The sequence below is a fragment of the Xiphophorus couchianus genome, chromosome 13, assembly GCF_001444195.1.
Source record: "Xiphophorus couchianus chromosome 13, X_couchianus-1.0, whole genome shotgun sequence".
Classification (NCBI taxonomy): domain Eukaryota; kingdom Metazoa; phylum Chordata; class Actinopteri; order Cyprinodontiformes; family Poeciliidae; genus Xiphophorus; species Xiphophorus couchianus.
Window position 1 is genome coordinate 5,827,221 of NC_040240.1, and position 12,985 is coordinate 5,840,205.

A 12,985-nucleotide genomic window follows, 5' to 3' on the forward strand; every position below is an offset into this window, starting at 1 on the left:
TGCTTTGATAATTCAAGGATTAATGCAAGCACCGACTCTGGTGTCCACGAGGTTACAGACTGAGCAGCAACATGCAAATGCTTGTAACTTTCACTAAAGTCGCTTTAAGATTTTCACCCTGCCATAAACCACAGACCGCCCTTTATAGTTCAATTGGTCAATCACGCCACAAGGTGTGCTTTGTTTGCGTTTGGAGCAAACACGGTTCTGGGATTACAGAACCAAAGGGGTGTTATACAACTCTGTGAGATTCACCTGAGTAATAATATAAGATGTATAAGAATTTTGTCAGTTCATGTTGATTAATTTAGGATTATTCCTGAAGAGTCAGTTGGTTGCTCAGCTCTGTCTGTAGTCCAAAACTTGGCTGCTCGGTTTGCATTTGATCTCATCTTGCCTCAATTCTGCGGTACACCAGACAGCCCATAACAGTTATGGGTCTTTGACAACCTCCTGAGATGGATCAGAGGAGTAAGCTTGTAAAATTCACTTCAACCCTCCTCTTTCCATGTTGGAACCACTCTATTGATTGCCAGGCATAAAGAGCAGATGTGGATTGTAGATTCAAAGAATGATCCGAAAGGTGCCAAAGACGATGACAAAGTCAATCCACTTACTTGTTGTAGTTGGTGCCACAGGTTGTGCAGTTCCAGGATCTTTGCTTCCCTCAACCCTGAGCTCCATCTTTGCTGAACAGCTATGGGAGCTCAGCAAGGGACTTGTACTTCCAGGAGTTGGCTTCTTGGCTATCGGCGGAGGAATTCTGTCAGTCTTGACTCTGCCGTTTGAGAGAACACCAGCCTTTGATTGGTCAGAGACCTGCCTGAGCTCTGCTGCTAAGCTTTGCTTCAGACTTGCCTGAGCCTCTGAGGAGGAGGCGGCTACAGGCTCAATGACCACCTTTTTTGTGCTTCTAGAGAAGATAAAGCTAGCTGTAGATGCTGGGGATTTAAGAATATCGCATCCTTCAAGAGGTTTTAGAGAGTGTCCCCCTTGTTCACCAATGGAACTGTAAGTAGGGGATTTAACACCCAGTCTGTGGGGAAGACAGTCTCTGGAAGACATGGCTGCAGTTTTCATTCGGATGGCCTCCTGCAGACGCAGGGAAGGAGAACTCATTGTCACAGTGGACGATTTTACTGTTTGAGGAGGAGATTTTATTGACAAAGACTTCCGAATGGGCTTTGGAGGAATGTCTTGAGGTCCTTGGCTTGAGACGGAACAATTCTCCTGAGCTGGAGTTGCCTGATGTGCTGTGTCTTCAGATGGAGCTTGCACCTGATCTTCAGTCATGCTGACCGTTCTAAGGCGAACCATCTGCAGCAGCGAGGGGGTTACGAGTGGTATGTTTGCGTCCTCTTTAGGAATTGGTGCACTTTTGTGGCGAGAAAGTAGCTCTTTGCTCCTGGCGTCTCTGTATGTGCCACTGGGTTGCCTTCTGAAATTAACTCCAGGGGTTACATTTTCCATTGGTGGAGGAGGTGCTTTTGGCACTGAAGTTGGAGCTGAAAGCTCAGGACTTACTGGAAGAGTAGAAGGAGACTGCTCTTCAAGTTTTAGGGAGTTTCGCCTAAGATAACTGCTGGAAGGAGACACTTCCCGGACCGGCATTGGGATCTCTACTCTGGCAATAGGTGGTGAAGGAGGCAAGAGTGGAACTATGTCTGTAGTGCATGAAGTATCTTGGGAAGAAGTCTCAAGAGCAGTGTCAGCTTTTGAAATCTGTTCAACATCAGCGGATTTGTTGTCAGCTGAAAGTGAAACTGGAGCGACTGGGGTTAATTCTGTCATCTCTGTTACATCATCTCTTATGGATAGTGGAGGAGGTGGAGGGAAATCCACCTCATCTCCTCCATCAAAGACAGGTTCCCCTTCTAATGGAGGAGGCGGAGGTGGCCAACAGGAATCTACAACATGTGACATGTCATGTTCCTTCTCAGACTCATTTGGCATTGGAGACACTAATGAAGCAGCAGGTTTCCTTATCGGAGGAGGTGTAGGCTGGTAAGCTGGAGGAGGCGTAAGTGGTGGTGAGAGCTTACTCATTTTGGGGACCTCAACTGTAAGTGTCTGCATAGGCTGAACTTCACTCTTTTCCATGTTGTTCTTATCAGCGGGAACTGTTGCAGCATTTTGGGATGGCGTTGTATGGTCCTCAACAGACAAGTGAACTTCTTTTGCAGCAGTGGAGCTCAATGTCCTTTCTTGTGTCTCTAATGGATGCCTTATTTCGTCTCTGAACGGTATTTTTGTTGGTTTCTTCATGACAGGGGGTGGCTGTTTCTTTGGAGTTGTCTCTTGACTTTCTGGCTTCTTTACAACATTGATTTTACTCTCTACTCTGCTGTTAAAATCCGTGTGATCCTCATTTTTATGCATTTGTTCTTTATCTGAAGATTCTCTAATCTTTAATTCACTTTTGCCATATTCAAGATCTTTTGTCACAGTGTTTTCTGTATGTACAGACATTTCCAAAACAAGATTCTCCTGAGTTGTCTGGTTTTTGACTGTAACTTCACTGTCTTTTCTGAGCTCTCTTTGAGTTTCTACTTGCTTTCCTTTCAGTGGAGTTTTGATGACATTAGGAGCCCCACAGAGGAGCTCAACAGTCCGTCTGCTGTGGGCCCATGTCTCCGGAGGCGGCGGGCGAGGGGCTTTCACTTTAGGAGGAGAAGGGATGTTTAACAGTTCTTGTACATCTGCTCTTAAAGATGAGAGCTTGCCACTTGGAGTTATTTCATTTGTTGGTGAGGAATCCTGCGGAGACAGAATTGTGCTGCATGTGGTAACATCGGCATTTGCAGGCTCAGATGTACCTGATGACAGGGAGGTGAGTGAGGAGGAGGGAGAAGCTGCTGAGGATGAGGCACGGGATGCGGATCTCTCTGGTTTGATGGGCTTCTTTTTCAGTTTGTCTGGAGAATTTGGGGAGATTTCTTTCGGGGAAAGTGTTGGAGTTCCACTCTGGCTAGAATAGCCACTGGAAGGAGACATTGTCCGTTCAAATTTCCCTACATCTGGTGCTGTTTTCTGTGGAGAGGAAGGGTCGGATTCTTGTTGTGATGCTGTCACTTCTTCAGCCTGGTTAGGGGAATCCTGCAAAGGCGTTAGAAATGTGGAGGACGAGTTTGTTGAGCTTGGCCCAGTAGAGTTTGACAAAGGTTCTGGGCTCAAATTGGCATTTGTAGCAACCAATTTAACTTCATCCTCTGTTACTGTATTTTCTGATGAACTTTTTACTTCTCCTGAGTTTCTAGGATCTTCCAGTTCCACCACAATCATGGTCTCACTTTTTACCTTTTTGCCATGCAGAGAGTTAGTTCTTTGTGGAGGTGCTGGAGGATGTTTGGTCTTGGTAACCGAAAGACTATGTATGCAATTCCGTTTGTTCTTTACTTGATCGCCAGCAGTCAATGACTGTGTTGCTTCATGCCCAGACTCTGCTTCTGTTGTGTTTACTTCTGTTTTGTTCAGGCTGCTAATTGCATTAGCTGGGATACAAAAACTTGTGAGATCTTGGCTGTTACCAGACTCCTGTGTCTGGCTTTCTTGTACATTAAACCCCCCTCTATTAGAAGATGAAACTGAGGAGTCTGAAATAATAGTCTTAGAGGATTGAGACTCACTCCAGTTTGAACCTGAGGCTGACCAGGGCATTAGTGCAGAGTCATAGTTAGAGCTATTTGTTTGGGAACCGTCACCATCTGATCTTCTTGACAACAGAGGACTAACTGCTGATTCCTCAGATGTCAGGCTGCTTTTGCTGACAGCGCAAGCACTGTTGCCATGATTGACACTGCTGCCTCGAGTTCGACTGTTGCTGCGGTCAATCTCAATTACTTCAACTGCAGCCGGTAAAACAGCATTAGGGATGATCGTAGACAAGTAAGTGGCCTGAGGAGAGATGGACATCACCGGACCCTACAAAGAATCAGAAGCAAGTGCTTTACATCCTAATAAAATGATTGCTCAAATTACATTGAGGAACTGCAGTGTCTCATGTTAGAAAATGAAACGTGTGTAAATCCTCAACTCAAACCCTGATGGTATTCTTACCTGAGGCTCTTGGAGGAAGTGCAACATTGATGGAGAGAGTGAAAAGGATGTTGTCATTCCAGGAAATGCCAGGGACTTGGGTCTGACTGTAGGACAGAGATAGGTCTGCTCATCTTGGTACCCTCCCTGAAGGTGCTTCCTCACCACCTGCTCATCCCTAAAGACCTGCTCCGGCATTAACAGAAGACCACGTTAAGGCGGAAAAAAACAGAAGCAGACGTTTTAATTTAGAATTCAATCTTTGGATCTTCTTACCTCCAGTTCTGAAAGGTGTACCCTTGCTCCCTCTTTTTTTGCTAACGGAGTCCCTCCGTCCACTGTAGGAATGATAACAACACTTGACTGGCTGTCACCATTGTGATTTTCATGATTAGTCGAAACAAGCGGCTGAAAGGTGGAACTTCTGTTCAGAGCTGTAAACAATGTGAGCCACTGTTAATGGCACATTACTCATAAAGTCACACTAAACACTTTTCTGTTTCATAAGGAATATGGATGGGAACGTACCAAGTTCTTTCTGGACCTGGTTGGGAATGCCCATGATGGTGGTCCTCCTGTTCCTCTTTCTGCTTCTATCGAATCTTTTCACTGGATTCAAAGGCTTGAATGTGGAGCCTGATGGAAAGATGAAAGCGTTTTACTCACCAAGATAGGCCATAAATTCGGTTAGACTTGAGGTAATATTTAGCAGCTTACCCTTCCAAAAGAAAATAACTTGAGCAAATCTGTGCGTGTACACTTACGAGTTTACCATCTTGGTTTAGCATGCTAACATAACACTTTTTAATTAGTGCTGGATAACTGATAATTGTTAAAGTAATTTATTCTTCAGGCAACAATTCTCACTAAATAACATACTTAACCAGATGACACTGTAAATAATACAATCATGAACATAGCGGTAATGAAACTGAACAATAAAAAACCTACCCCAAATTTGGAAAATCATACAAGCATTTTAGCAAGAGCACAAAACGTTATTGACCAAGCGAATATTTTAGGTTTTCAAAATACTCATAAAGGGCTTCTGAACTGCTACACAGTTGTCTGGCTGAAATTCGGTTGAATATGATGAAAAAATGCTGATCAAATTCTGAATGCTACAGAATGAAATGGTGTATTTCAGTGGCGTGCGGTGTTTGTTTCATTTTGGTCTCATTCGGCAAACCTCTTAGTGTTTGCTGTTTTTCCTACATAGATGATAAAGCTAGTATCAAAGTGATAAAAAGTTGAACAGTATAAATACGTACAGGGCACCGTCTCTGACGATTTATATTTTCCACAGGAGACCATATTGTTGTTTTCACTAAAAACTCAACAAGGCACATTGAGTAAATTCTTTCCTTGAGGTTAAAAAAACAACAACAACCTTCATCTGTACGATCAGTATCATATATGATCAGAATACCAATTGCTCTCACTGCGTGGGCACATCCAGCCTCTGTCTCGCTTAGTCTCAGTAGTACTGACAGGCAGACTCAGCCTTCCAGCGGTGATGTGTAGAGAACGCCACAGAGCTGTCTCACATGCTTCCAGGAGTAAAAAAAAACCCTCCTTATCTCTGCATATGAGTGTGTCAAGTTCTTCAAAGCGGCACCGAGCAGTGAAGAATGAGTCATGCACTTTTAGTAAGTTTTCCCGGCTATGACTCTTGTTAAAGCAGTGACCTCAGGAATAAACTCAGACCCGCTCCTCTGCTGACATAATTAGCTCCTGTAACTTTAAGATGCAGAAAATATTGATGCGAAGCACCAATAAACACACACACACACGCAATGTTTACCTTGGTGAGTAATCCCAGGCCGATTCAACACAGCAGAAGTTGCTGCGGAATCACTGTTAGCGTTGGGTCTCGACCCCAGAGAGCCGCCTCTGTCCTTGGAGCTGATGTCCTGCTCCGGGCAGAGGGTATCTGTAGACTGGAGGGGTAAAAACACACACACACACACACACACACACATACATTTATAAGTTAGAAGGAATTCTTATAATCTCCAGGAAGTGGATGCGGTATTATCTACAAAGCTATTCGGCGACTTACGATGATGCTTTCATCGTCCGCAAAGTTTACTCCGTTCTTGTCCTCTGCGCGAAACAAATCAACAACGGAAGTGAGTCTCAAAGCTGCTGATTTTATTACATCTTTCACATCTGTAGTTTTATAAATGATGCCTTTGAGTGTCGTACCTTCCTGTTGTAGTATCTTGAGCCCCTCCTGAGCTTCGGTGTGTAAGTCTTCCAGGTACTGAGGCCTGCTGCCCTCGATGAACACATTCTCCTGGTAGTGCTGGGAGGCCGTGTAGTGAACCGTCAACCGCTTCTGGTCGTCATTCCCCTTCGGGCCAGCTGCTTGAGGGGGAAACAAAAGAGAGAAAATGTCAGATTCTAAAAAGGGTGTGGCAATAAATGAGTCGTATATCAATCGTGCTGATGAAAATTGATACAGTATGGAACCTTATAGAATTGTTTTAAATACATGTTCTGTTTGTTTACACTGTTAGTCACATTGAAACAGAATCTCTAGACCGTTTGAATAGAAAAAGTTGCATTTGATTTAAAAATAGTTTCTGAATGGAATCGTGACCCTAAAATTCGGAATTGAATCGGCTCACTAGACGCTGAAAGACTTGCATCTCTACCTAAAGGTGACCATTTCAAATGGGGAACGTTTTTTAAAAGCAGTATTTGTGTTTGTGGGGCTCCGATTGCTGCTTCGCCATGCAGTCACAACCACAGTTACCTTAAAAAAAAAAAGTAAATAGTTCTTATCGTCACTTTTATCTTTATCACGATAGCACCATAAAATATCGCGATAAAACTTCATGTCCATATTGCCCACCCCTAGCATACACTACCCCTTCTGTTTCACCTTTCAGCCAAAATCACACAAAATCATCATTTAAACCGTTATGGTGTTGTTTTCAAGTTACTGCCTCCACGCAGCCAGCAGGTGTCTGTGGACTCACACATCTTCCCCACACTGAATCCTGCACTCCACCTGCCGCGGCTGCTTGTTTGCTTGCACCTTTGACGCTCAGGAATTCGGAGGACAGATGTCCCGACGTGGCCGAGGCTTTTAGCTGAACAGCCACGACCTGGCTAATCTCCTGCTGCGTTTTAATGCCTCGCTGCTAGTCCCTGCGGGATAAGATAATCTGGCCCGTCCGCCTGTTAAGATGCTACGCGACCCATCGCGGCGGGACCTCCTGTGTGTGGGAAATGGATCGAGTTCTTCCTGCAGCACCGGCAAACACGATGCGGACGAAACCAAAGCCGAACTTGCTTGACTTTGTCGACCTGATGGAGAATGTGGCCAGTTTTTGTGCCAAACCCAGATAGTTTTAACTTGACTAACAGTGTTTGGATTTGCAGGAGGGAAAGAAGAATATAAACGTAGTTTTGGGTTGTTGGGTTTGTAGGAGGCAAACCCGCTCTGGCTTCATTTGCCATTTTGTACCAAAAAGTACAGGACATTTTGTAGAAATTAGTCCGACTTTATATTTGTTTTCAAATGATCAGATTTATGTACTTAGAAGAGGGACATTGCACATTAATTAACAACTCTAACCCAAGAATAATTTTCATAAACTTAGTCCCTCAGCAGGTTGATTGAAACAAAACACATAAATTAGTCAAGATATATTTGAAGAACCCATGCAGGTGTGCACACAAGTCATCAACGTAATTACAGACTTAGCCCATAATGGCAGCGTAAGTGACGATATAGAACATAATGGACTTATGTCCAGCATTGCACATATAGAACATATTCTTGCCATTTTGTTACCATTTAGTCCGTTCTGAACCGCATACACTAAGCATCTGCCACCGCATTATTATTAAATATGGAAGTGGTCACGACAAAAACCAGGAACAAGTCTCAAAGGAGGCGTTCTGAGTTATTTACAGATTCTAAAAGTTTTATAATACAGTAATGCCAAACACACAGAAGAGGAAAAAAAGATATTGCCATTTGATTGCTGGTAATCTGGAAGCAAAATTAGTGAGAATACAGTCAAAAAAATGTTTTAAATGTCCCTATAGGCTGTTCATTTACATTACTGTGCAACAATAATGAATTATGATCCATAATCAAAATAAAGTACCATTTTTCTACTGGTAGATCAACACACTAAGAAAAGTGTCTAGAAAATCATTTAAAATCATCTGCTGTAGCAAAAACGGATCAGTAGAGGATGGTTCTGTTTCATACGCGAGAGTCGGGAACAAAACCACCAAAAACACGAAAGAGATGAATTAACCAGGCATGATGGCACAAGAATTTTTACATGTTAAAAAGGAAAGAAAAAAAACCTAAACGTTTTATTTGTAGAAATGTTTTACAGGGTTGAAAATCCTGCAGAAGATATTTGAAAAATGTGGAAATGTTTAGAGCTTTTTGTGGAAACACATAGAAAAGTAGACGAGAAAAATGATTTTGTTTTTGCTGCGCTTCAAGTATTTTCTCCTCTGTTTTGAGAAGATAAACACGACTCCTCCTCCATTCTCGATGGCCACTGTCCCAAATGTTGAGTTATACTCACTGCAAATATGGTCCATTTTAGGCGAGAAACCAGCTTTTGACTTGTGAAGACCAACATACGTGTTCACGTTCTCTTGTTTTTCCCCATTCTGAGAACCAAAACGTAAATGACTCAAGATGTTGTGGATTTTACTAATGACATGTTTGTAGACGCCTTGATTCGCTGAAGTAAAGGATAAACGCACTTCAGACTGCTCAGGTGCATTGTTAGCGATGCTACAGTGTTCTACTGGCACCTTTGTTATAAATGTGTGTATATGTTGAGACTCCCCCCACACCCGTCCCCTTTAATTATTTTTTTCACAAAGTCGGTGTGTGTGTGTGTGTGCGTGCTCTATTTTGTCCTCTGTTTGGGGGTTTCCGTTTCCATACATAAATGCAGCAGAAAAGAGCCTAATTGCGTCTCAAGTTGCGAGATTGAGAGGAAGCTAAGGGAAGCGGAGTGGCTAAAAGCTGAGCTAAACAAGGCTCAACGTGAGGTGTCCTCTTTCCCTCCTTTGTCACTTTTCAACACTGACTCTCAGTTGCACCTGATTAGGTAACGCCGTGCATTCACTCTGCATGCGAGTGTGTGTGTGTGTGTGTGTGTGCACACTCTTGCATTCACCAGAACCATCTGAACCGTTCATGTAAGGAGGTGGGAAATCTCGGACTTGGTTGTATAGAACAGTAGAAAACAATACAACTGCAGTCATTTTAGGGCTAATAATGAATAATAATAATGTTAAGACGCTCATCGTAGACTCTGCCAGACTCCTGCAGAAGGTTGAGGGATTTTTTTTTTTTTTTTGGTTGAGTAAGATGATCAATGAAAAAGTCAGTAAAGCTCCTTTATCTCATTAAAGAAGACCCCCACAGCCAGCCTGGGGGGGGGCGGGGGGGGGGTTAAGACGGTCGCCGGCAAACTCTAACCGTCTTCAGATCCCTATGACATCTCCAACTCCACAAGTCATTCCGAGCCCGAGCCTCGAAACGACCTCCCGTCCGAGCCGGCACTCACCCTTCTTCTTGAAGAGCGACAGCAGAGAGCGGACGCTCTTCCTCAAGTAGACCACCATGCCTGCACTACATGGCACGCGCAAAAGTCCAAACGTGGCGGTAAATCTGGCGAGCGCAGGAAGTTCTCAAATTCAACTCGCTTCCAGGGTGGAGATGCTCCGGCCCGTTCGGATTCTAGGAAAATGACGAGGACGAGACGGAGATGCAGACTGCAGCTTGGCTCCTGTTTGCCGTAGCGACTCGTGCAGAGTGTTTTTGAGAGAGAGACAAGTGCACAATGAGATCAGCTCCCAGCCAAAGCTGCCCGTCCCAGCTGCCTTATCCTCTGGGTCTGATACCCTCCGCCCCTCCCCTCTCTGATGGTTCCCTTTGAATCTCTCTCTCTCTCTCTCTCTTCTCTCTATTGTCAAGTGACACCCCCTCCCCGCCGCCCCGCTCCTCTCCATCCCCTCTTGCTTTAAACGACTGTCAAACTTTGGCTTTAGGGATTCAGCCGTCCCCACTTTCCCCCAATCTAGACACACGCGTGTGTGGGGTTGTGTGTGTACCACCAACACTCTCCGCCTCTCAGTTTAACCCATCTCATACGGATGGATTTGAAGACATTTTAGAGCCTAGAAGTACAAAAATATATCCCCTCACCCTCCCCCCCCAAATTTGTATTTTTTGTGTTATTTCTTATCTTTTAGAGTGTTTGCGTGATCTAGATTTATCCCACAACAACTCCTGTAATTAAGAGACATGAAGTCTTGTTTGTTCCTGATGGAGGCCTTCAGCGAAGTGCATCTGTCTGACTGTCTCATTATGCAAGGGGCTACAGGGGCTTCCTGTTCAAGGCAGAGGTTGTGTCCTCACAGTCAAGAGCCGAACAACTCTTAACTATAATACCGAATGTTTTCTCCTCTTCTCCATCCCTCTCTCTCTCTCCTCTCCTTTAGTTTTCTGCCGGTCTGACATCCTTCCTTCCTCCCGTCTAACCCTACGCGGAGCCGCATCGCAGACACAGCTGCAGGAGACGCGGCGCCTGGCCACGTGAATCACAACTCCTTTGAACTGTTTCCGCTTTTCTGGTTGCATTAGAACCACGAACTTTACTGGTTTATTTGGTTAGGATTTGACGCCAGAGGCCAACACAAAGTTGCGCGTTCGGACGCATTCATTAAAGGAGAATACTACTGAGAAGCACAGTTATTTGAGGAACTAAGTGAAACACATTAAATGGATTTATGACACGCAGATGGATGTTTCATTGCCCCTATTTCTGTTAATTACGATGATTTCCCACCGACAGTTAATGAAAACGCGGCATTTGAAATTCGAACGTTACCTCAATCTGTTTCTCACAACAGAAATGTGGACTTAATGAAAATGGTTTTAGTGTGGTCAACTTTTTATCTGTAAAAAAAGAAGAAAAACTTAGTTTTCCTTCGACTGCACAGTAACGCACAACATAGTTAATGCGCAAGAAATTCTGACACAACATACTGAAGTTTGTGATTCTATTGCAGACAAAGTGGAAAAAAAGTTCAAGGAGTTCAAATCCTATTGCAAGGAAGTGATTCAAGATGTCGACTTTATTTAGAAATCAGTTATTAACGTCATCAAAATCCTGTGCAGCATTCATCAATCAAATTAAACAGGTCAGGTAGATTACAATATCAGGCCTTATGTAAATGCCAAAGCATAAAAATGAGTATCAAGCAGTGGTTGGAAGTGCTCCAGACTACGGGCGGGTCTAATGTTGAAGGGCAGATGCCCTCTGCTGCACAGATTCAGATTTTCCACAAAACAAACTCTTAATTCTCAGGAATGTTTCTGCGCTGGAGGAGCCGCCCTTTTGATCCACTTGCTCTCTGATTGGATAAGAGTCGCTCCAGCTGGCCGCCGGCACCAGCTGGAGGACAAGGATCTTGGTCCGTTCACCAGACTCCAGGCATTGGGACGTGTTGGGGATGCTAAGCTTCCCTCCTGGCCCCGGGGTCCGGTGATGGACCGGCAGACCCCGAACGAAAGCTGGTGGGACTGGGGAGGCTTTGGTCTCCAGGTGGATCCTGAGCCTCAGAGCTTTTCCAGCGGATTGACTCCATCACTAGCTACTACCTCCTCCTCCTCCTTACGCTCACACTCCTTCACACCTGATTTGATTCTCTCTCTCTCTTTTTTTTTTTTGGCAAAACCAAATCCCCTTCCTCACTCTGTCGCTTTTTGCGGAAGTTTCTTTGGGCAGGATTTCTGGTCCAACCGTGGCTACCCCCCTGCTGTTTACCAAGACCCTTTGTATCAATATTCATAAGAGGGCCAACTGAGACGCCATCTGCTCCTTGGGGAAGAGGGCAGAGAGAGGGGAGCCGCGTGCATGCCTTTGATTCACCGCACAAACCCCACCATTCCCTTGAGCGAGCCACGAGCACGTGGCCGCAGAGCGAGGCTTCCTATTGGCCAGATTTGGAGATCGCAGTCCAGCTGTAAAAATAAATAAATAAATAATAGACTCACACCTTCCCAGCACTGTTAAATCGGCCAAGTGTGGAAGTTATTTTCAATCTTTCCTGTAAAGCAAGAACAAAAAGGGAAAAGCTGTAAATCACTTGTTTTTCTTGGCCGATGGCACTGTTAGGAGGAAACACCTAAAATGCACAAGCTCGGTTTAAAACCCTACGAACCCCACTTAATTACAGAAACGTTTAAAGAAAATGACAAGCACCAGACGCGGGTTTCTGCTTTTATTGATTTCCGTCTCGCGTTGAAAACTCCAGCCAGGTATTTCTGTCGCTTTAAGCCGCTTTGTGTTTTGTAGAGTAAGAAGGTCCTGAACCCGGGGGTCTTTCTCAACAGTACATGCGGCCCGCATGGCAAATTCAGTGCAGATTTTCAATCTTTTTTTTTTTTTACTGCTCTCACTCTAGTATATGTCATATCTTTCGACCACAACAAGCGATCTTTGCACTTTTGCCCAAGTCTTTGAATCTCTCATTACATCGACCAAACTCTGAAAATACCGACTCTTATGACTTTTAATTAACAGTTTGAGTACAGCGAGGCAGCCCAGTTTCCAACACAATTATGTGGTTCAAGTAAAGTGTTAAATAAGCAGAGCCCATATCAAAAGGAGTGATTGCTTCAGCGTGTTATTTCTTTTTTTTTTCCTGAAGCGAGCGGCACCAGGAGGCTTCATTTCACTCTCATTTCAAAGAAACGCCACGTGAAAGCCACATAAGTAACTCTTTGAGTTTTTAATGGGCCGAACCGAACAATCGAGGATAGAAGTCGTTTTGCGATCCCCGCGACCGTAGCGCGTCGAAACAGTTGGCATGGCAACTGAGAAAACAATAAATAGGGCAAGCCTTTAAAAGTAACAGCATTAATAATTAACAGTTAACAGCTGAA

General features: G+C 44.2%; 1 protein-coding gene across 6 annotated transcripts in view; it reads right to left on the reverse strand.

Moving 5' to 3' along the window:
- nhsl3 (NHS like 3) overlaps positions 1 to 12,985 on the reverse strand; it is a 44,008-nt gene that overhangs the window by 2,472 nt on the left and 28,551 nt on the right. For 2 of the 6 annotated variants that reach the window (XM_028035116.1, XM_028035118.1), the window contains 7 exons: positions 6,244 to 6,402; positions 6,098 to 6,141; positions 5,840 to 5,975; positions 4,564 to 4,671; positions 4,312 to 4,469; positions 4,057 to 4,221; positions 618 to 3,921 (listed from right to left, as the gene is read on the reverse strand). In XM_028035116.1, the coding sequence (XP_027890917.1) occupies positions 618 to 3,921; positions 4,057 to 4,221; positions 4,312 to 4,469; positions 4,564 to 4,671; positions 5,840 to 5,975; positions 6,098 to 6,141; positions 6,244 to 6,402 (4,074 nt within the window). Of the gene's footprint in view, positions 1 to 617; positions 3,922 to 4,056; positions 4,222 to 4,311; positions 4,470 to 4,563; positions 4,672 to 5,839; positions 5,976 to 6,097; positions 6,142 to 6,243; positions 6,406 to 7,244; positions 7,250 to 12,985 lie in introns of those variants that run through there. The other 4 variants (XM_028035115.1, XM_028035117.1, XM_028035122.1 and 1 more) reach the window with 3 other exon arrangements.